Below are 24,551 nucleotides of genomic sequence, written 5' to 3'. Positions count from 1 at the left end.
TACATTGTGTACAGGCATCTCCAAATTTCTCTAGACCTCCACTGTTTCTAGCTTTTCACTATTTCAGAACTTTGTTGTATCCTTTGGTTCAAAATGATGATACATTCAATTACACTAGAGTTTTTAATTATACATTAAATTATGCCAGAGTTTTACAATAAATCAATAACTTTGTCAAGGTATGGATTGTTGTAACTAACTCACTACTGATATCCCATCTTTAACCTCCACTTTTGTCTCCAGGGTGGGCTGAAGGCTGTGGTCTGGACTGACATCTTTCAAGTCATCACCATGATGTCTGGCTTTGTTGCTGTCATCATCCGAGGCACCTATTTAGTGGGAGGAGCTGGCAAAGTCCTGGAGAATGCATACAATGGGTCCAGGATCAATTTCGGAGAGTATGCAATGTCTTTACTATGGAAGTTCTTTGCTGGAACACCTACCAACCCAGTGCAACTCAAGCTGCTAGCTCAATAAACCTGAATAGAGGTGACACTCAGTGCTGCCTGACTGTTAAACGTTGGAAAGTACTGGGACAGTGATATTGCTCTGGCTCAGAAGGTCTTTAAGGATCTACTTTGTCAGATTGGCCCTTCCCATGCCAAAGCAACAACTCTTGGCAGAATCCAGAACTTCATTACCTCCACTGTGGCCATCGACCCTCTGGCTATTTGCCTTTAGATATTTTGATCCTTTCTGAACCTAGCATGGATCATATAGGGCATGATCATATGCCAGGTCTCTTTAGATCTCACTGCTTCTAGATTTCCACAATTTTGAAACTACTTGGTCCAAATACCGAGACTAAGTACTGCAGCAGAGTGTGATTGGCACGGTGTAGTAACCAGTGAATCCAACACCTGGGCAGTGTGGACTGGAGCATCTTACACTCCTCTGTTATCAGGGATAGACACAACATTCTAAAAATTCAATTACAAAAAGAGTGAAAGTTTTTGGAATACCCTAGCATACTTCCTGTGAGGAACATGGGACAGTTATTGATACTCAGTGAGAACATAGTATGCACAAGTTTTTGTTTCTACTATGTTGACATTTTGCCTGAACACCTTTGGAAAGACACAGACTGCTCTTTGTCATTTGCACCTGAATTATTCCTTTATGTGAAGTTATAGAGATAGGATTTAGCCATTTGGGTATATAAACTTGTCTAATGATGTTGAGCTCTACAAACTCCAACCTTCAACCCCTTAGTCTTCCTCTATTACAGGCACTCCAGTCCTTCTGCTCTGAACACAACTGTTACTGATAGACTCACATTTCTGCTGCGCTGTTCACATGTATTCCTCTGTAACTGAGCTGGGGAGAAATGTCTTCACTCAGACAGTGATGAACACTGTTCTAATGCAGGGAACACAACTGTCAAATTAACATCATCTCAACAATGGCATTTCTGGCAGTGTGGCATCGATACTGATATCTGACAATACATCACTCCCTTCATACTGCCCTGGTGGTAACTCACTCCCTCAGCACGGCCTCTTGGACTGCGTGGCGCTCCCTCAACACTCTCCTCAATGCACTACACTCCATAAGCACTGCGCTCTGAGTTCAGGGTTCCCTCAACACTGGAACATCATACCAGATGTTAGTGCACAACTCCCTGGATTGGGGCTTGAACCTATGAATTAGTAACAGAGATGAAAGAGCTCCCACTGGCCCTGGTGAGTGCCTTCCCTGCAAAATCAAGGGGATGATGGAGACCTGAAACAAAAAGAGAAAATACAGGCCAGTCGGCATGCAAGGAGAGAACATTCTGGGCCCAGGATCCTTCATCAGACGCTGGTGCTGATTCCAGGCAAGTTCTTTAAACCCTTTGAGGAGAGAGGCTGTCACTGCTCCACACCCTTTTAATCCACAGCCTTTCACACCACAGTTTGACAACAGGCACTCTTTGTTTGGTGCCATGTGGGAGGTGATCACCTTTCAAATGAGACAGATTACATCTGAGTCAGCCCCATTTGCCACAGGTCAAGTTACTGCCTGAACCTTCCCTCATCCTTCACTTCCATTCTGCAAAATGCACTGCGGTCTCTCACCTCCAAGGTCTGACAGCGACCACTAGCACTGAGAAGGACACGGGCACCACCCACAGGTCCTGCTCAAGGTCACACACCATCCTGACTTGGCAGTAAATCACTGGGTCTTAGTCTGGCATTCCATCCCCAACCCACAGACACTTAAAGTAATAGGTCCCATTGACAATGCAAGGAATGACAAGCAAGGGCCAATAAATTCTGGCCACCCCAGTGATACCCACAGAGCAAGAATGAACTGAAGACTATAGGGTAGTGCCACAGAAGAGGAGTTGAGGGCAGCATAGATCAGCATGGTCACACTGAAAGGCAGGGCAGGTTTGAGGGGTCTGGTGGCTTACTCCTGCTCCTATTTTACATTCTTGTGAAATCATACATGGATGTCCTGTAACTGGGATTTTGGCCAGACACTTCCAATAAGAAAACAGGGAAAGTCAGTGGAGATCATCCACCTTCTGGAACAGTTCCTGGGAGAGGCTTTGGAAGTGCAAGCAATAAGAGCCATGCTGGGGTTGATGTGTCTGGAGGATATGTGAGATGATGTGACATTAGACTCAAGGTTTGGGCATTGGGATAGTCGGGGTACAGATCTCAGCTGGGAAAATAGAGGAAATCACGGCCACAAGTGGCGCAACAGACTTCAGGGTTGACTCCTCCTTGTCCTCTTCCTTATGTTTCCCTCAGTGACACCTCATAGAGCCATAGAGCAATACATCATGAATTCAGGCCCTTCATCCCAACGAGTCCATGCTGACCACAGTGCTCACCCACCTAATGTGACAGAAGATAAGATATCTTTATTCGTCACATGTACATTGAAACACACAGTGAAATACATCTTTTAGCATAGTGTTCTGAGGCAGCCCGCAAGTGTCGCCACACTTCCGGCGCCAACATAGCATGCCCACAACTTCCTTACCTGTATGTCTTTGGAATGTGGGAGGAAACCGGAGCACCCGGAGGAAACCCATGCAGACATGAGGAGAATGTACAAACTCCTTACAGACAGTGGCCGGATTTGAACCCAGGTCGCTGGCGCTGTAAAGCGTTACACTAACCACTACACTACCGTGCCTGCACACTGGTTTATTGTGTTGACTTGACCTTAAGCTGCACATTAATGGAAATGTTCTGCTCAGTTTTGATCCAGATCCCAGGAGACGCTATACATTTTGGACGTTTATTCTTGGTGGGACGGTGATGTGGCTGTCGATGTACGGAGTCAACCAGTCCCAAGTCCAGCGCTACATCGCTTGCAAAACTGAGGTTCAAGCACGGCTGTAAGTTGGGCACAAGAGCTGGGCCAGGCCAGAAATGCTCAGGGTGGAGATCAGGAGAAGTTTCTTCACTTAGTTGCCACTGAATCTTTGGAATAATTGGTAGAACATTTTTGTTGAATTCATAGAGTCATACGGCACAGAAATTATTGGACTAGTCATGCAAGTGCCTGGAACGAATCCAAGAGCAGTTCAAATCGAGCAGCAGAATTTACAAATAAACAAAGTGCATCACAGATTCACAGACTGAAGGAGGCCATACCGTCCATTGTCCCCATGTTAGCTATCTGTAATGCAATGCGGTTGTTCCCACTGCCTGCTCTGTTCCCATAACCCAGAGACTTAATTTCCTTAAAGTGCCAAGCCTGTTTCCTCTTGCAGTCCTTGATCATCCTACCATGTCCATTCCACCATGTCCATGCTGACCTTTATACCCATCCACACCAATCCCATTTGTCCACAATATAACAGTATCTTTCTATGCCACGACTATTTCAGTGTCTGCCTAAGTAGCTCTTAAACATTGTATCTGAGTCCACCACCTTCCCTGGCAGCACATTCCAGATATCAACCACAGTCTGTGTCAAACCTCAGATCTGGACACAGTACTCTAGGCCTAATGTTCAGTCCAGCTTCCCTGCCTTTGTAAACACAATGGATCTGTTTAGAAAGAGTGAGTTCCCATGTGCTCTGCTAATTCCTCCTGTCTTCTTCAGAGATCTATGCAAATGAATCTACAGGTTTCTCCACTATTTAGAACTGCACCATTCATTTGATGTTAATTTTCCCAATCCCTTTTGCCAAAATGCATCATTTCACATTTCTCTGTAAATTCCAGCTCCCATTTGTCTGACAGACAAGCAATCTTATTACACTCAACCGGTATCACCTCATTGTTGTTATGCTTCCAAGTTTGCTATCGATGATTAATTTGGAGTTTTTGCTGGGTTCCAAAATCCAAGTCATATTCATATATCAAAAAAGCACTCATCACAGGGGGAATGCAGCCTCCCACACCTGTTCCCACCTCCCTGTCTGAAAACTGTTTCTGTGCATATTCAATACAATAAAACACTTAAGAGACACTTAATACATGAACAGACATGGAATGGAGGGATATAGACCATATGCACACAGATGAGATTAGTTTAAATTGGCATCAAGGTCAGCACAGACGACGTGGGCTGAAGGGCATGTACCTGTGCTGTACTGGTCTTTGGTCTATGTGTTATATCCAAGTTGACATGAATCTCCAATTCCTTGGACCACCATCTTGTTCTCTGATACTTTGTCAGAAGAACATAAGAAATAGGAGCAGAAGTCGGCCATCTGGCCCATTGAGCTTGCTCCACCATTCATTAAGATCATGGCTGATCTGGCGGTGAACTCAGATCCACCTAGCTGCTTTATCCCATTAACACTTAATTCCCCTACTTTGCAAAAATCTATCCAACTGTGTCTTAAATATATTTAATGAGGTAGCCTCTACTGCTTCCCTGGGCAGAGAATTCCACAGATTCACTACTCTCTGGGAAAAGCAGTTTCTCCTCATCTCCATCCTAAATCTATTTCCCCAAATCTTGAGGCCATGTCCCCTTGTTCTAGTCTCACCTACCAGTGGAAACACCTACCTTCCTGCTTCCATTTTGTCTATCCCTTTTATAATTTTATATGTTTCTTTAAGATCCCCTCTCATTTTTCTGAATTCCCAGGTGACTCAATCTCTCCTCGAAGGCTAACCCTCTGATTTCTGAAATCAACCTTGTGAACCTCCTCTGCACCACCTCCAAAGCCAGTATATCTTTCCTCAAGTAAGGAGACCAGAACTGCACGCAGTGCTCCAGGTGCGGCCTCACCAGTTCCCTATACAGTTGCAGCATAACCTCCCTGCTTTAAATTCAATCCCTCGAGCAATGAAGGCCAACATTCCATTTGCCTTCTTAATAACCTGTTGCACCTGCAAACCAACCTTTTGTGATTCATGCACAAGTACTCCCAAGTCCCTCTGCACAACAGCATGCTGCAATCTTTCACCATTTAAATAATAATCTGATCTTCTATTTTTCTTTCCAAAGTAGATGACCTCGCATTTACCAATATTGTGCTCCATCTGCCAGACCCTTGGCCAATCACTTAACCTATCTATATCTCTCTAAAGACTTTCCGCATCCTCTGCACAATTTGCTTTTCCACTCAATTTAGTGTCATCAGCAAACTTAAATACACTGCACTTGGTCCCCTCTTCCAAATCGTTAATGTATAACGTGAACAGTTGCAGACCCAGCACGAACCCCTGCGGCACCCCGTCACCACTGATTGCCAACCAAAGAAACACCCATTTATCCCAACTCTCTGCCTTCTATTGGTTAACCAATCCTCTATCCATGCTAATACATTACCTCCAACTCTATGCATCCTTATCTCATGGATAAGTCTTTTATGCGGCACCATATCGAATGTCATCTGGAAATCAAAGTACACAACATCCAGCTGTGCCCCTCTATCCACTGTGCTAATTATATCCTCATAGAACTCCAGTAAGTTTATCAAACAGGACCTGTCCTTCCCGAATCCATGCTGTGTCTGCCTGATGGAACCACTTCTATCCAGGTGTCTTGCGATTTCTTCCTTAATGACAACTTCAAGCATTTTCCCAACTACAGACGTTAAGTTAACTGGCCAATAATTGCCTTCCTTTTGCCTACATCCTTTTTTTTAAAACAATGGCGTGACACTCAGTGTCTTCCAATCCACCGGGACCTGCCCAGAGTCCAGAGAATTTTGGTAAATTATCACAAACACCTCTACTATAACTTCAGCCATTTCTTTCAGTATCCTGGGATGCAACCCATCAGGGGACTTGTCTACCTTTAGGCCCATTAGTTTTCTCATCACTACCTCTTTAGTGACAGTGATTGTATTGAGGTCCTCACCTCCCATTGCATCCATAACATCTCTCTTTTACATGTTAGACATGTCCTTCACTGTGAAGACTGACACAAAATAGTCGTTGAAAGTCCCGGCCATTTCCACATTACCAAATATTAATTCCCCCTTCTCATCTTCCAAGGGACCTACACTCACTTTAAGATGTTGCAGGCATTGGAGAGGGTGCAGAAGAGGTTCACCAAGATGCTGCCTGGATTGCCGTGTATAAGGAGAGGTTGAACATATTTGGATTATGTCTCTGGAGCGGTGGAAATTGAGGGGAGACCTGATAGAAGTTTACAAAATTATGAGAGGCAGAGACAGGATAGAGAGTCAGAGACTTTATCCCAGGGTGGAAATGTCAAACACTGGCTTTAAGATGAGAAGGGGGAAGTTTAAAGGAGATTTATGAGGCAAGTTTTTTTACACACAGAAAGTGGTACACCCTGGAACACACTGTCAGGGAAGGTGGTGGAAGCAGATATGATAGTAGCATTTAAGAGGCATTTAGACAGGCACATGAACAGCAGGGAATGGAGGAATATGGACCATGTACAGCCAGATGTGTAGTTTAAATTGGCATCATCGTCAGTACCAACATGATGGGCCGAAGGGTCTGTTCCTGTGCTGTACTGTCCTATGTTCTAGGTTCGATTTTCTATATGCTTAACTGAGACTTTGAATGGGAACTTCCATAGACCAGGGAAAATCAGCAGAAAGTTCTCCCAGAGATATCTTGCTGGAGACCGAGAAAAATGCCACAGAGAGCCTGGACATCAGGTGTTCTCTGCTCTTGTCCACATTCAGCTCACTGGATGCCACATGGCTGGGCCTTGATGTTGAGAGTGTGTCTCAGTGTCAGAAAAGGAAACAGCCCCTTTAGAGCACCTGAAAGTTATTTACAAGAAGTGGTAAGAAAGAAATTCAACAGCCAGAATTGCACACAACATGCCCCATAATATTTACCAAATCTATTTGTTTAATGACATGAGCCAAGGGAAAAATACTGGCCAGGTCATTGTGACAAATCCCTTATTCCTCTCCAAAATACTTTCCACCCAGGGAGGAAGCACCAAACCTGTCAGTTCTCTGTTCACCATTCACATTGTCCATGTTAATATGTGAAAGGCTCAGTGAGGCTCTGAAAAATCCAATTTCACACTGACTCTCATCTGCCCTGTCACCACTGGGAATCAAACCTGTCTCCCCTCAAAGGAGTGGTATGTGGGGCCAGTGATGTGCCGACTTGTAACCCTATCTCGGCATTGCTCATTCTCTGTACAAACACCAAGAATTCCTTCAGAGATGCAAGCTCCACATTGGTTAGCTGCTGTTGCTAAGCTCTTGTCAAGCACAGTAATTGACTCTGTCTGTTGAAGAAGCTTTCAAGGGTGTCAACCTTTGACCTGTGCATCAAGTGTTGGTCTAGGACTAAACACTGAAGGCACTGGAGGGAAGCGAGCTGTAAAAACTCCTGACGTACCTCATCACAATCTTCCCTTTCATTCTCCATCAGCATCCTTGTTCCTTCTTCAAGAACCAGGTCAGGCTTTTGGAAGCTTTGCATGAGCAGGAAGTCAAGTGACTCTTTAGAAATCATGGCCCTTTGTTTCCACTTATCTTCTGAATGGTTTGAGCGAGACTGAAGAGCTCTTCTGATGGATTATTCCTTTCCTTCCATTTAAGAGCAAAACACTGACAATCTATCCTATGGGGAGAGTATAGAACAGTCACCAGAAAAAGAGGAAGGTTTGCTGAGAAATAGCATATATACAATGGAAGTCAGCATTTTCAGACCACAGTCCAACAACCATTTCTAGGTCACATAGAAAATTCTTCTCCATGTCCCCAAATCACTGTGGACTGTGGAACTTGTGCCAGATTGCTTTGCACAGACTCTCATTTAGCACCTCCAGGAAGAATTGCTGGGGATTTATACCAGGTTGTTCATGAAGTGCCCAATTTAACCACACAACACCAGCCTGGAAGGCTGTGGTTAAGTGAAATACCCAAATCTTTTGGCTCCTTTGCACAGTGAAGTGACCCACTAAACTCTAGCTTGTTCTCAGATTCCCTGTCTGATCCAACACTACCAGCTCTTTGCCCATCCCCCAAATGTATCACTGGCCTGACTACCCACCATACACCCTGGTTCCCAGTTCTCCAAAACACATTACTAGACTTCCCAGCGCTGATCCTGGACTTCTCTACTCCCAAAGCACCAGATGAGGGTCTCCAACTTCCAATCCCAGTCCTCCTGTGAACGCTGACCTCCAAAGTCCCCCTGATCCATGGGAAGGACAGGATGGAGAGCCAGTCACCAGAAGAGCACTGATGGCTTGCTGCCATGCCAGTCTTACATAGCTGCATGCCACCAGCGATTAGGAGTGAAGAGTTTCAGCAGGTGGAATGAGGCTCAGCAAGTGTGAAGAAAACTCTAGGACATATTTGCAAGGCAGAATGAACTCCTTGCTGCAGGATTCTTTGAGGTGCAGAAGCCTAAGACACTTAGCCTTGAGTATATTGCTGCGTGAAGGGACAGGGTGACGATGTGAATGGTCTTTGCTCCCGTTTATGTGGAACAGCAGCTGTTTCGGGATATGCCAGCCTTTCTCCCCAGTCACAAGCCACAAAGAACATTGCAGCTTCCACAAAGCTCCACACACAGATCCAACAGAGAGCACCTGGCCTTTGACCATTGGATTGAAGGGTGAGGAATAGACAAGATGGAGCCAGGGGATTGGCAGAAAAGCCACACTGGACCTTGGTGTCCACGTCCGTAGATCCCTCAAGGTTGCCGCGCAGGTCGATAGGGTTGTTAAGAAGGTGTATGGTGTGTTCGCCTTCGTTAGTCGGGGTATTGAGTTCAAGAGCCACGAGGTAATGTTGCAGCTCCATAGAACTCTGGTTAGACAACACTTGGAGAATTGTGTTCAGTTCTGGTCGCCTCATTATAGGAAGGATGTGGAAGCCTTAGACAGGGTGCAAAGGAGATTTACCAGGATGCTGCCTGGATTGGAGAGCACGTCTTATGAGGATAGGTTGAGTGAGCTGGGACTTTTTTCTTTGGAGAGAAGGAGAATGAGAGGTGACTTGATAGAGGTGTACAAGATGCTAAGAGGCATAGATCAAGTGGACAGTCGGAGACTTTTTCCCAGGGTGAAAATAGCTAACACGAGGGAGCATACTTTTAAGGTGATTGGAGGAAGGTATAAGGGGGATGTCAGGGGTAAGTTTTTTACACAGAGAGTGGTGGGTGTGTGGAACACACTGCCAACAGAGGTTGTGGGGGCAGATACATTAGGGACATTTAAGAGACTCTTAGATAGACACATGAATGATAGGGAAATGGGGGGCTATGTGGGAGGGAAGGGTTAGATAGATCTCAGAGCAGGATAAAATATCAGCACAACATCGTGGGCCGAAGGGCCTGTACAGTGCTGTAATGTTCTATGTTCTATGTTCTAACACCAGCAAAAGGCCAGTCCAGCATCGAGGGGCTGAATGGTGTTCTGTACTGTGGTATTCACCAATTCTATTGTTGTCAGACATTGGTAATTCCCTCCTGTGACAAAAGAACTCCTGGTCGTTCAGGCAGCAACCTTAAGGTCCTCTTCATCGTTGTGCACAGATGTCTCATCTGACAACTGGGTCCACTATCCTGGGCTCACCAACGCACCCACCCCAAACCCAGGCCTGCCCCACCAACACTTACCCACCCCCCTGCCATTCACACACTCCCTCTACTGTCCATATAATCCTCACCCCAGACTCCTGCCCCATTCCACATTCTCTGCCCAATTCCCACACACTTTGCATCACCCCCACACCCTGAACCTCCACCCACAAATTGGCAGAAATGCTCAGCAGATCAGGCTGCATCTGTGAAGAAAGAAACAGTTAACATTTCAGTTTGATGACCGTTCAAAGTTAGAAATCAAACGTGTTTTTTTCAGGGAATGGGGGAGGTGGACAAAGCGCAGGGAATGTCTGTGATAGGGTGGAGACGAAGAATGAGGGGATGACATGGTGTTTGTGCGAGTGAGAGGAGGTGATACCTCCCTCATCAGAGCTAATTTGTCTTGAGCAGTTGGAAACAGAGAGATGGAACTCAGAGAAAAAGGGCAAGAAAAGAAATGCTGGAACTGAGATACAAGACACTGCAGTGGCTGGAAATTTAAAATAAAAACAGAAAGGGCTGGAAATATGCAGCAGATCTGGTAACATTGTGGAGAGAGTAGGTGCAAGTTGAGAACCTTTCTTCAGAACCAGCCAATCATAATCATTAGAAAGGTAGAAAAAATAGGAGCAGGAGTTGAGCCCTGAGCCTGACCCTCATTTAACGCCTGATCTCACCCCCAGGTTCCTGTTCCCTCCCCATATCCCTTGATGCATTCTGAATCTTAAAATCTATCAACCTTGTTAAGTACATTCAGCGGCCTGACCCCCACAGTTCACCGGCCACTGAAGAATGTTCTCTTCAGCTCAGTCCTAAATGACTCACTGCCAGCCTGAAGTTGTGACGTGTTCTAGACCACTGGAGGAAACATCCCCCACCCAACCTCCACTCGTTATGCCCTCACTCCTCTCCCTATACCCTTCCCCCTCCCCCACCCTTGTCCTGCACTCCCCACACCCCTCTCCTCACACCCTCCCCGTCCCCTCTCCCTCCCCCGTTTGAGTTGAGGGTGTGGGTAGCTGTTGCTGACCTCAGTGTAGACCAGACCTGACTCTGCCTTCCTTTGTTCACAGTGCCATCCTCATCAACCAGCTCGGACTGTGGACCATTGTGACTAGTGCAGCGGCTTGTGGAATCATCGCCTTCGCTTTGTACCAGGACTGTGACCCAGTAAGGGCAGGTCATGTGACTGCACCTGACCAGGTGAGTGCAGCAGAGAAAACAGTTCAATGGGTTCACCGTTCCCCAGAACATCCCAACACACCCCCTCCCACCCCACCCAACTGTTCACACCCCCACCCATCCCCACCCAACTGTTCACATCCCTTCCCCACCCCCACTCATCTGTTCACACCCACACCCATCCAACTCTTCACACCCCCTCCTACCCCCACCCAACTGTTCACATCCCTTCCCCACCCCCACCCAACTGTTCACAGCCCTCCCACCCAACTGTTCACATCCACTCCCCACCCCCACCCAGCTCTTCACACCCCCACCCAACTGTTCACATCCCCTCCCACCCCACCGAACTGTCAACACCCTCACCCAACTGTTCACACCCCCTCCAACCCCATCCAACTGTTCACACCCCCACCCAACTGTTCACACCTGCACCCAACTGTTCACAGCCCCTCCCACCCAACTGTTCACACCCCCTCCCACCCCCACCCAACTGTTCACAGCCCCTCCCACCCAGCTGTTCACACCCCCTCCCACCCGCACCCAGTTGCTTCCACAACCTGCTCCAACCCCCACCATTGATGCAACTGGTGCCACCGCAGCTTGCCACAATGCTGCTTCTTCAAACCTTTTTACATAAGTTGTTTTGTCAGGGAGCTGATGAGTAATTGTGGATTGTGGAGTTGGCTGCACTGGGTGCACAGCCTCCGTGCACACATGGGCTGCATCTCGGCACTGGGGCGCGATCACCACCATTTGCTTGTCTCAGATTTTCTTTCTCCTTTCAGCTGATGCCTTACATGGTGCTGGATATTTTTCGGAAATACCCTGGAGTTCCAGGCTTGTTCCTTGCAGCAGCCTTCAGTGGAACATTGAGGTGATGTGTGAGATATAAGGGGTGTTATAAGACTTTGTAAAGTGTGGAAATGTTGATATTTTAGCACATAATATGTGTGAAACCATGAAGCCAAAAGTTACTCTGAAGAGGAGCTTGTGGGCCCTCCCTGCAGGCCGAACAGTGAAGGTACCTATTGATGGACAGTTGGTCTAGACATTAGCCCAGTGGTGGGGACGATTCCACAATCTAACTCCTGGAGGTGAAGGGGTTTAGCCCAGCGTAAACTTACTGCTCATGTTGATGGTTGTACAGGCTGTGAGAAGTCCAGATGGTAGCACTCCCATCTCGGTTGTGGGTTCAAACCCCATTCAGGAACTTGACCAAGTAATTGATCAGGTTGTATTTGGATTTGGAAAAGTAAGGACTGATTAGGGATAGTCACCATGGTTTTGTGAAGGCAGGGCAGTGGATGCTGTCTATATGGATATTAGCAAGGCCTTTGACAAGGTTCCAGATGGTAGGCTGGTCCACAAGGTTAGAAGACATGGGATCCAAGATGAGCTAGCCAATTGGATATGAAATTAGTTTGGTGGAAGGAATCAGAGGGTGGTGGTGGAGGGTGTTTTTCAGATTGAAGACCTGTGACCAGTGGTGTGCTGCAGGGATTGGTGCTGGGTCCTCTGTTGTTTGTCATCTATAATAATGATTTGAATAAGAATGTAGATGGTATGATCAGTAAGTGTGCAGATGGCACCAAAATTGGTGGTATTATGGACAGTGAAGAAGGTTGTCTAAAGTTAAGATGGGATCTAGATCAGCTGGGAAAATGGGCAAAGGAACGGCAGATGGGATTTAACTCAAACATGTGCAAAGTGATGCATTTTGGGAAGTTAAACCAGCGTAGGACATATACAGTGAATGTAAGGGCCTTGGGGAGTGTTGTTCAGAGGGGTACAAGTATATAGTTTCCTCAAAGTAGTGGTACAGGTAGACAGGATGGTGAAGAAGGTGCATGGCATGCCTGCCTTCATCGGCCATAGCATTGTACAAGAGTGAGGATGTCACGTTACAGTTGTACAGAACGTTGGTTAGACCACACTTGGAGTATTATATTCAGTTCTAGTTGCCACACTATAGAAAGGCTGTGATAAAACTAGAGGGTACAGAAAAGATTCACAAGAATGTTTCCTGCTCTGGAGGGTTTAAGACATGAGACATAAGAAATAGGAGCAGGGGTTGGCCATCTAGCGTATCGAGCCTGCTCTGCCATTCAATAAGATCATGGCTGATCTGGTCGTGGACTCAGATCCACCTACCTGCCTTTTCCCCATAACCCTTAATTCTCATACTATGCAAAAATCTATTTAACTGTGTCTTAAATATACTTAATAAAGTAGCCTCTACTGCTTCCATGGGCAGAGAATTCCACAGATTCACTACTCTCTGGGAAAAGCAGTTTCTCCTCATCTCCATCCTATATCTATTTCCCCAAATCTTGAGGCCATGTCCCCAAGTTCTAGTCTCACCTACCAGTGGAAACAACCTTCCTGCCTCGACCTTATCTATCCCTTTCATAATTTTGCATATTTATAATGATCCCCTCTCATTCTTCTGAATTCTGGCGAGTACAGTCACAGGCAACTCAATCTCTCTTCATAGGCTAACCCCCTTATCTCTGGAATTAGCCTGGTGAACCTCCCCTGCACTGCCTCCAAAGCAGGTATATCTTTTCTCAAGTAAGGAGACCAGAACTGCACACAGTACTCCAGGTGCAGCCTCACCAGTACCCTGTATAGTTGCAACATAACCTCCCTGCTCTTAAATTCAATGCCTCTAACAATGAAGGCCAACATTCCATTTGCCTTCTTGATAACCTGTTGCACCTGCAAACCAACCATTTGCAATTCATGCACAAACACTCCCAAGTTCCTCTACACAACAACATGCTGCAATCTTTCACCATTTAAATAATAATCTGAGGCAAAGCAACAGCACTACCTGCTGTGTAACTGTGCATGTAGTTATTTGTAGATAGTCTCACTGCATTTCTTGGGGGAATGTCCCTTCTTTTGGTGGTTGCTATTTGTTGCTGTTTGTCCTGTGACTGTAAACCAGAAGGCTGCTGATACTGGAAATCTAAAATAAAAACAGAAAATGCTGGAAGTACTCAGCGTTGAACAGAGGCCCAACTACTCCCTCTCACGATGATTCTTGAAGAAGGGTCCTGATCCGAAACGTTGACCGCCTACTTTTCTCCACAGATGCTGCCTGGCCTGCTGAGTTCCTCTAGCATATCATGTTTTTCATCTTGATTCCAGCATCTGTAGTCCTTTGTTTCTCCACTCCCTCTCGCCACCACTCTCCTTCACCTGCTGAACTGGTTCTTACATCAACAACCTCCCTCTTCATTCCACTCATTCCTCCACCAAATGTGTAGCCATGGGAACCTACAAGGGTTTAGCAATGCCCATTCCTCTGTGAGAGATACAAAACAGTCTTTGTTTCAGTCCTAGGCAAGCCTCTATCTTTTCCTGATACATCAGTGACCATAATGGGGCTGCTTCCTGCTCTTGAACTCGAGTATGTCATTACATTTACTACCAATTTCTACTCCGTTCTCACTTTCATGTGGTCTTTCTCTGAATTTTCCCCATTCTTGACTTGTCTATCTGCATCTGAGAGGATGGTTAGTGATCAATATCTCTAACAAGCCCACAGACTCACACAGTTATCTATCTATGCCTTCTCCCATCTACTTCCTGTAAGGACTTCTTTCCACTCTCCCAGCTTCTCTCTGCTTCATCATATCTCTTCTGAAGATTAGACTTTTCATATCAGTACTTCCAAAATGTGGTTTCCCTTCCACCAGTGCTGACAGGGTTCTCAACCACATCTCCTTCATTTCTTGCACCTCTAGCCTCATCCCCTCTGCTCCCACCCAGGGCAAGGATAGGGTTCGCCTGACCCTCATCTTCCACCCCATCCACATTCAATGCATCATCCTGTATTATTTCACCACCTGCAATAAGATGTCACCAGACGCACTTTCCTCTCCCTACCTCTTTCAGAATTCTGAGGAGACCATTTCCTTCATGATCCCTGGTCCTCTCTTCCATCTTCACCAACATCCAGTCCTCACAGCATCTTCCTTTAAAGTTCAGGAGATGCAACACCCAACCTTTTACCTCTTCCCTTTGCATCGTCCAGAGACCAAAACAATCCTTTCAGGTGAAGCAGCGATTCACTTACACTTCTTCTAATTTGTGGACTGCAGTCAGTGCTCACAATGTGACTCATCTACACTGGAAAAAACAAACTCAAATTGGATTACTGCTTTGCCAGACAGTTCCATTCCATCCTCAAGAATCACCATGAACTTCCAGTTGCCTGCCAGTTCGGGTCCTCATCCCTCTCCTGCTCTGACATCTCCACCTTTGGTCTCCTGCACTGTTCCTTTCATGCCCAATGTAAGCTGAGGAACAGTTTCTTCTAACCCAGCACACCACAGTGTTTAGGACTTAGCAGTGAACTCAACAATTTCAGCTTACCAGACTATTACGTTTGTGCCAGAACTGCTGAGTTCTGTTCACAGGTCAACAGCTACAACCTTACCTCAATGAAGGGTCATTGACCTGAAAGGTTAACTATGCTCCTCCATAGACACTGCATGACCTGCTGAGTGCTTCCTGCACTTCCTATTTTTATGATGAAAAACACAATGATGCTGGAGGAACTCAGCAGGCCAGGCAGCATCCGTGGAAAAAAGCAGGCGGGTAATATTTCCAGTCAGGACCCTTCTTCAGGACAGAAGACAGGAAAAGGGGAAGCCCAATATATTGGGGGGAAAAGCAGATCAGTGATAGGTGGACAAAAGAGGGGAGGCGGGGTGGGCACAGGGTGCTGATAGGTAGATGCAGGTAAGAGACAGTGATAGGCAGGTGCAGGGGAGGAGGGGAGAGCAGATCCACCGGGGGATGGGTCAAAGGTCAGGAGGAAAAAAGGGGGGTGGAAAAAAGAGAGAGAGAGGCTAGGAAAAGGAAGAAAATAACAGGCATGGTTGGGGTTGGGGGTGGGGGTGGGGTGGTGTCACTTAAAGTGGGAGAATTCAGTTTTCATGCCATTGGGCTACAGGCTTCCAAGATGGAAAGCTGTTCCTCCAGTTTGTGCAGGTGAATCTCTGTCTCACCGGAAAGGACTGTTTGGTACCTGTACCTTCCTTAATATCATCCACTGCATTCGGTGCTCCAAGTGTGGCCTCCTCTACATTGGTGAGACCAAACGCAGACTAGGTGAACCTTTCACAGAACACCTGCGCTCCGTCCGTAACCGCAACCTGCATCTCCCTGTTGCCGGTCACTTCAACTCCCGCTCCCACTCCATCACAGACATGTCAGTTCTCGGCATCCTCTGCTGCCAGGAGAATTTCAAACGCAAACTGGAGGAACAGCACCTCGGTTTCCGTCTTGGAACCTCGCAGCCTAACGGCATGAACATTGAATTCTCCCACTTTAAGTGACCCAGCCCCCGCCCCCGCCCCCCCCCCCCACCATGCCCCTTCTTTTCTTCCCTTTCCTAGCCTCTCTCTCTTTACTACTTTAATTTGAGAAGTATCATGAACAAGGCTGATGAACTTAGAGCGCGGGTCAGTACGTGGAACGATGACGTGGTGGCCGTTACAGAGACTCGGCTGTCATAAAGGCAGGAATTGCTGCTGGATATTCCAGGGTTTAGATGTTTCAAAAGGGACAGGAATGGAGGTAAAAGAGGTGGGGAGTGGCTTTGCTGATCAGGGACAGTGTCACAGCTGGAGAAAGGGAGGATGTCCTGGAGGGATCGTCTACTGAGTCAGTGTGGATGGAAGTCAGAAACAGGAAGGGAGCGATCACTCTATTGGGAGTATTCTCCAGACCCCCCAATAGCAGCTGAGACACTGAGGAGCAGATCAGGAGGCAGATTTTGGAGAGGTGCAAAAACAACAGGGTTGTTGTCATGGGTGATTTCAACTTCCCTAATATTGATTGGCACCTGCTTAATGTAAAGGGGATAGATGGGGCAGAGTTTGTTAGGTGTGTCCAGGAAGGATTCCTGACACAGTATGTGGACAGGCCGACTAGAGGAGAGGCCATTCTAGACCTGGTACTAGGCAATGAGCCTGATCAGGTTTCGGATCTCTCAGTGGGAGAGCATTTTGGAGATAGTGACCATAACTCCTTGACCTTTACCATAGCCTCGGAGAGGGATAGCAGTTGATGATATGGGAACGTATTTAATTGGGGGAGGGGGAATTATGATGCTCTTAGGCAGGAACTTGGGAGCGTAAACTGGGAACAGATGTTCTTGGGGAAGTGCTCAGTGGAAATGTGGAGGTTGTTTAGGGAGTACTTGCATGTTTTCTGGATATGTTTGTCCCATTGAGACAGGGTAAGGATGGTAGAGTGAAGGAACTGTGGTTGACAAGAGACATAGAATGTCTTGTCAAGAGGAAGAAAGAAGCTTACCTGAGGTTTTGAAAGAATGGATCAGACAGGGCTCTGGAGAGTTACAGGGTAGCCAGGAAGTAGCTTAAGAATGGACTTAGGAGAGCTAGAAGGGAGCAGGAGAAAGTCTTGGTGAGTAGGATTAAGGAAAACCCCATGGCATTCTACACATATGTGAAGAATAGGAGGATGACTGGAGTGAGGGTAGGACCGATCAGGGATAAAAGAGGAAACATATGCCTGGAGTCAGAAGAAGTAGGAGAGGTCCTTAATGAATACAGGAAGTCCCCGACTTACGAACACCCGACTTACGAACGTCCGGCCTGGGCCCCGATCCTACCACGGCAGCGGTATACCTTCTTTGGCCCAACCCTGGGCCAAGTGAGCATGTGCAGCCGAGGTCATGTGCGGCTGCGATCCCTGGCCCAAGTGCGCATGCGCGGCCGCGATCCCCGGGCCAAGTGTGCATGCGCGGACACTGTTCCGAGTTACACACAAAATCGGGTTATGAACAGTCTCAAAAACAGAACTCGTTCGTAACCCGGGGACTTCCTGTACTTTGCTTCAGTATTCACCCATGAGAGAGACCCTGATGTTTGTGAGAATGGCAAATGATAGGCTGGTACGCTAGGGCATGTCGACATGAAGAAAGAGGATGTGTTGGAACTATTGAAAAACATTAGGATAGACAAGTCACTGGGGCCAGACAGGATATATCCAAGGTTATTAAGGGAAGTGAGGGAAGAGATTGCTGTGCCATTGGCAATGATCTTTGCATCCTCACTGGCCACTGGAGTAGTGCCAGGTGATTGGAGGATGGCAAATGTTGTTCCTTTGTTTAAGAAAGGGAGTAGGGATAACCCTAGGAATTACAGACCAGTGAGTCTTACTTCAGTGGTGGGCAAATTACTGAAGAAGATTCTGAGAGACAGGACTTACAGGCATCTGGAGAAGCATAGGCTGATCAGGGACAGTCAGCATGGCTTTGTGAGGGGCAGGTCGTGCTTCATGAGCCTGATTGAATTCTTTAAGGATGTGACAAAGCACATTGATGAAGGTAGAGCAGTGGATGTGGTGTACATGGAATTTAGTAAAGCATTTGATAAGGTTCCTCATGGAAGGCTCATTCAGAAAGTCAGGAGGCACGGGATCCAGGGAAACTTGACTGTGTGTATTCAGAATTGGCTCGCCCATAGAAGACAGAGGGTGGTGGTAGAGGGAGTGTATTCTGCCTGGAGGTTGGTGACCACTGGTGTTCTGCAGGGATCTGTTCTGGGACCTCTGCTCTTTGTGATTTTTATAAATGACTTGGATGAGGATGTGGAAGGGTGGGTTAGTAAGTTTGCTGATGACATAAAGGTTGGTGGTGTTGTGGATAGTGTAGAAGGTTGCTGTAGGTTACAACAGGATATTGATAGAATGCAGAGCTGGGCTGAGAAGTGGCAGATGGAGTTCAACCCAGATAAGTGTTCAGTGATACACTTTGGAAGGTTGAATTTGAAGACAGAATACAAAGTTAACGGCAGTACTCTTAACAGTGTGAAGGAACAGAGGGATCTTGGGGTCCATAGTCCATAGATCCCTCAAGGTTGCCGTGCAGGTCGATAAGGTTGTTAAGAAGGCGTATAGTCTGTTGGCCTGCATTAGTCGGGGTATTGAGTTCAAGAGCCGCAAGGTAATGTTGCAGCTCTATAGAACTCTGGTTAGACCACACTTGGACTATTGTGTTCATTTCTGGTCACCTCTATAGGAAAGATGTGGAAGCCTCAGACAGGGTGCAGAAGAGATTTACCAGGATGCTGCCTGGATTAGAGAGCATGTCCTATGAGCAAACGTTGAGTGACCTAGGGCTTTTCTCTTTGGAGAGGAGGATGAGGGGTGATTTGATAGATTTCTACAAGATGGTAAGAGGCATAAATCAAGTGGACAGTCAGAGATTTTTTCCCAGGGCGGAAATGGCTTACATGAGGGGGCATAATTTTCAGATGATTAGAGGAAGGCACAAGGGGGATGGCAGAAGTATGTTTGGTGCTTGATGTGTGGAATGCACTGCCGGCAGAGGTCGTGGGGGCAGATACATTAGGGACATTTAAGAGACTCTTAGATAGACACATGAACGATAGAGAAATGGAGGGCTATGTGGTTAGATAGATATTAGAGAAGGATAAAATGTCGGCACAACATCATGGGCCAAAGGGCCTGTACAGTGCTGTAATGTTCTATGTTCTATGTACTATGGAATCCCTTGAGGGCAAAGAGGGTACAATCCAGTTACCTTGTCCCTCAACAAGGCTACTAGAGAGATCCTCTGAAAGAAAAAAGCATTGTTGTGTGTCAGTCAAGAATGGTTTCAAACAGTCAGATGATGCCTTTGGTTATTCTGGTTAGTAATTTGTTGCTAAACTTGAGGGATACATCCTGGCTAAAACTCCCAATTGTCCTGTGTGATGTTTAGCAGCCACTTGGCAAGCTGGCTGGATCTCCAGTCCAAGGGCACGTTTCTCTGATGGTTATTTGTTTCTACACTGAAACATCAGCCCATTTCACTCTCCAAGCCATTTCAGAGCCAATCCCTTCACAGCCAATCCCTTCAGAGGCAATCACTCCAGAGTCAATCCCTTCACGGCCAATCGCAGAGCCAATTGCTCTAGTCTCTCAGAATCATGGAAAGTATAGAATCATAGAAAATTTGTGAAACAGAGAAACAAAGACCATTTGGACCATTGTATCTGTGCCAGTTGAAAAAGAGCTCCACCCTTCCCCACTCCCCCCTGCTAGCCTAACCCCACCCTCCCACTTTGACCTGCGCTCTGTGGCCCTTCAGGTCATGGTCTTTGTCCACACCCAGGTGCTGCTTAATTGTGCTGAGGGTCTCTGCCTCTCCCACCCCCTCATCCCCAGGCAGTGAGCTCCAGACCCACCACCTCTGGGGAAACACTTTCCTTCATCTCCCCTCTGCTCCTTCTCCCAATGACTAAATCTCTGCACGTGGTGTGTGACCCTCTGCCCAGGGAAACAGCTCCATCCCATTTCCTCCATCTATGCCTCTCATAATTTTACAACACCTCAATGAAGTGTCCCCTCAGACTCCCTCTGTTCCAAGGAAAACAATCCCAGCCTCTCCAACAACAAACAAGATGCTGGAGAAAATCAGCAGGTCGAGAGCATGTGTGGGTGGAGATGTGGGGGGGAGAAGGAATTATCAATGCTTTGGGTCAAAACTCTGCATCAGGACTGAGAATGGAGAGGGAAGATATCCAGTATAAAGATGAGAGGGGTAGGGGTGAGACAGGGGCCAGCAGGATTGTGGGCATACACTCCAAGGTAGACTACATCAAACACGCCATTCTCATCAACCCTCCTTGTTATCTCCTTAAAAAACTCAATCAGCAGTCAGATGCAACCTTCACAATTAATCTGCAGCCTGCTAAATGAAGATTTATCTGGTCTCTTATAACTGATTTTGATCATTTGTCCACCGCTGATGTTAAACTAACCAGCCTAAAATTTCTGGATTTAACCCATCCCTCCCTTTTGAAAGAGTGGTTGCCCCACCCTCTAGTACCAGACAAGGTTGAAAAATAATGCCAAACACTTCTACAAATTCCTTCCTACTTTAACACTCTGGGATGGTTCATGTGGCTTAGTGATTTATCCATTTTTGGAGATGCTAGTCCCTCAGTGCTTCCTCTTTGACCAGGTTATCCCATCCAATATCTTATGCTAATCCCTAAGTATAACCCTTGGTATCATCCCCTTTGTATCTGAGGACAGCCACAAAGGATTCATTATGTCCCTTAGCCACAAACTCTGTCACAAACAGGTTATCTTTTTGGTTCCAAAAGGCTCAACTCTTTCCATCTGCACCCTCTTTAATTCCCTATAAATTATCTTTGGGTTTTCTTTGATTTTACATGTCAGCATTTTTTCATTCTGTTTGCTTTCCTCGTTGCCCATTTAATTTCACCCCAACCTTTTCACTACTCTTTCAAGTTTCCTGCTGTACTAAACTCTTGGTGTCTCACACAAGCTTCCCATTCTCACCTGCCCCACCATTCAATAAACTCATTGACCTCAACTTCACTTCTTGTACTGACCTTATATCTCTTCAATCTAACTATCTAAAATTCCATCAATTTCTGCAAGAATATACTCAGTGACTGAGTCTCCACAGCAGGGAGTTCCAGAAATTCACTATTTTGGGTGAAAATTTCTTCTCACCTCCATCCTGAATGGTCAATTGCTTCTTTTGAGACAGTGACCCTGGTTCTAAACACAACCCTGCTCCCCCCAAGCCAGCAACAAGCCCTTTGAATTTATACATTTCAATGGAATCACCTCTCATTCTTCTAAACCTCAAAGGTGTGGGCCCAGCTTGCGTAATTTCTCAAAATGGGGAAACTCCACCATCCTGGGAATCAGTGTGGTGATCTTTGCTGCATTATCACATGTATATCCTTCCTTTGGTAATGTGATCAGAGCTATACACGGCATTCCAGACGCACTTTCACCATGGTCAAGATGTCTCAATACCTGTAATCAAATCCTTTCACAATAAAGACAAGCATACCTTTACCCTTCTAATTGCTCGCTGTGTCTGCATTTTAACTATCAAAGGTCCGTGTGCAAGGACACTCAGTACCCTGTGACTAGCAACTCTTTCAATATCTCACTATTTGAAATAAATACTCTGCCTCACTATATTTTCTACCAAGCTGAATGGTCTCACATTTTCCACATTATATTTCATCTTCCACGTCCTTGCCATTCACTTAACCTGACTAAATCCCCTGAAGAATGTCTGCACCTTCCTCACACCCATACTACTACCTACCTTGGTATCAATAGCAAGTTTACATATATTGCACTTGACACTCACATACAAATCATTGTGATAGATTGTGAACAACTGGGGCCGCACACTGATTGCCCCAGTGCAGCTTTCTAAACTGAAAATAACCTGTTTATTTCTGCCCTGTCTGTTAAGTAAGATTAGATTTCTTTATTAGTCACATGTACATTGAAACGCACAGTGAAATGTATCTTTTGCGTAGAGTGTTCTGGGGGCAGCCTGCAAGCGTCGCCACCCATCCGGCACCAACATAGCATGCCCACAACTTCCTAATCCGTACGTCTTTGGAATGTGGGAGGAAACCAGAGCACCCAGAGGAAACCCACACAGACACAGGGAGGACGTACAAACTCCTTACAGACAGTAGCTGGAATTGAACCTGGGTCACTGGCATTGTAATAGAGTTACGCTAACCACTACATTACCATGCCTGCCGAATAATGTTCACTCCACACCAATTTATTACCCCCTGCACTCTACATTCCAATGTAATTTAATAATATTTGATACAACATCTTATCAAAGGCCTTTGGAGATTTCAAATGCACCACATCTATCAATTCACCCTTTTCTGCATAGCTCATTCCCAACTCAGGAGATGTTTCACACACGACTTTCACAAATCCATGTTGGCTCTGCCCAATCCTATTATTTTTTTTCCAAGTGATTTGTTAACATTTGCTTAATAATAGATTCCAGCATCTTCCCTACTACTGACATCAGGCCAACTGGTTTTAATTCCCTATTTAGAACCAGAGAACCATAGAACACTACAGCACAGAAAAAGGGCCATTCGGCCCTTCTAGTCTGTGCCGAAACTTTATTCCCCTAGTCCCATTGACCTGCACTCAGTCCATAACCCTCCAGGCCTCTCCCATCCATGTATCTATTCAATTTATTCTTAAAGCTTGAGTGAATCCGCATTTAACATGTCAGATGGCAATTCGTTCAACACTCCCACCACTCTCTGAATGAAGAAGTTCCCCCTAATGTTCCCCCTAACCCTTTCCCCTTTCACTCTAAAGCCATGTCCTCTCATACTTATCTCTCCTAATCAAGGTAGAAAGATCCTACTTGCATTAACTCTGTCTATACTCCTCATAATTTTGTAAACCTCTATCAAATCTCCCCTCATTCTTCTACACTCCAAGGAATAAAGTCCTAACCTGATCAACCTTTCCCTCTAACTCAACTTCTGAAGACTCGGCAACATTCTAGTAAATCTCCTCTGCACTCTTTCAATCTTACTGATATCCTTCCTATAGTTAGGTGACCAGAACTGCACACAATACTACAAATTTTACCTCACCAATGACTTATACAACCTCACCATAACATCCCAACTCCAAAACTCAGTACTTTGATTTATGAATGCCAGGATTCCAAAAGCCTTCTTTACAGCACTGTCTACCTGTGATGCCACTTTCAGGGAATTATGTATCTGAACTCCCAGATCCCTTTGTTCCTCTGCACTCCTCAGTGCCCTACCATTTACTGTGTGTGTCCTCCCTTGATTTGTCCTTCCAAAATGCAACACCTCACACTTGTCTGCATTAAACTCCATCTGACATTTTCTGGCCCATTTTTCCAGTTGGTTCAGATCCCTCTGCAAGCTTTGAAAGTCTTCCTCACTGTCCACACTTCCAATCTTAGTGTCATCAGCAAACTTGCTGATCCAATTTACCACATTATCATCTAGATCATTGATATAGACAACAAACAACAATGGACCCAGCACAGATCCCTGAAGCACACCGCTAGTCACAGACCTCCAGTCTGAGAAACAATTATCCACTACCACTTTCTGTCTTCTCCCATACAGCCAATTTCGAATCCAGTTTACAACCTCTCCATGGATACCTAGAGTCTGAACTTTCTGAACTAACCTCCCATGTGGGTCCTTGTCAAAGGCCTTAGAAACAGAGAAACATAGAAAAACTACAGCACAATTTAGGCCCTTTGGCCCACAAAGCTGTGCCGAATGTGTCCCTACCCCAGAAATGACTAGGCTTACACATAGCCCTCTATTTTTCTCAGCTCCATGTACCTATCCGACAGCCTCTTAAAAGACCCTATCGTATCCACCTCCACCACCGTTGCCGGCAGCCCATTCCACGCACTCACCAGTCTCTGAGTAAAAAACTTACCCCTGACAACTCCTCTATACCTACTCCCTAGTACCTTAAACCTATGTTTTTCTGTGGCCACCATTTCAGCCCTGTGGAAAAGCCTCTATCTACCCAATCAATACCTCTCATGATCTT

General features: G+C 46.1%; 2 protein-coding genes across 4 annotated transcripts in view; one reads left to right on the top strand and one right to left on the bottom strand.

Moving 5' to 3' along the window:
• Window positions 1-24,551, bottom strand: part of rfxank (regulatory factor X-associated ankyrin-containing protein) — an 830,559-nt gene that overhangs the window by 420,004 nt on the left and 386,004 nt on the right. The gene's annotated exons all lie outside the window — the stretch shown is intronic.
• slc5a5 (solute carrier family 5 member 5) overlaps window positions 1-24,551 on the top strand; it is a 56,941-nt gene that overhangs the window by 9,712 nt on the left and 22,678 nt on the right. The window contains exons 6-9 of the mRNA XM_052037704.1: window positions 244-398; window positions 3,194-3,334; window positions 11,012-11,141; window positions 11,909-11,997. Of these exons, the coding sequence (XP_051893664.1) occupies window positions 244-398; window positions 3,194-3,334; window positions 11,012-11,141; window positions 11,909-11,997 (515 nt within the window). The remainder of the gene's footprint in view (window positions 1-243; window positions 399-3,193; window positions 3,335-11,011; window positions 11,142-11,908; window positions 11,998-24,551) is intronic.

The sequence above is a fragment of the Pristis pectinata genome, chromosome 24, assembly GCF_009764475.1.
Source record: "Pristis pectinata isolate sPriPec2 chromosome 24, sPriPec2.1.pri, whole genome shotgun sequence".
NCBI classification, from domain to species: domain Eukaryota; kingdom Metazoa; phylum Chordata; class Chondrichthyes; order Rhinopristiformes; family Pristidae; genus Pristis; species Pristis pectinata.
Note: the sequence above shows the minus strand (reverse complement) of the source record. Positions and strands in the feature narration are given on the sequence as shown.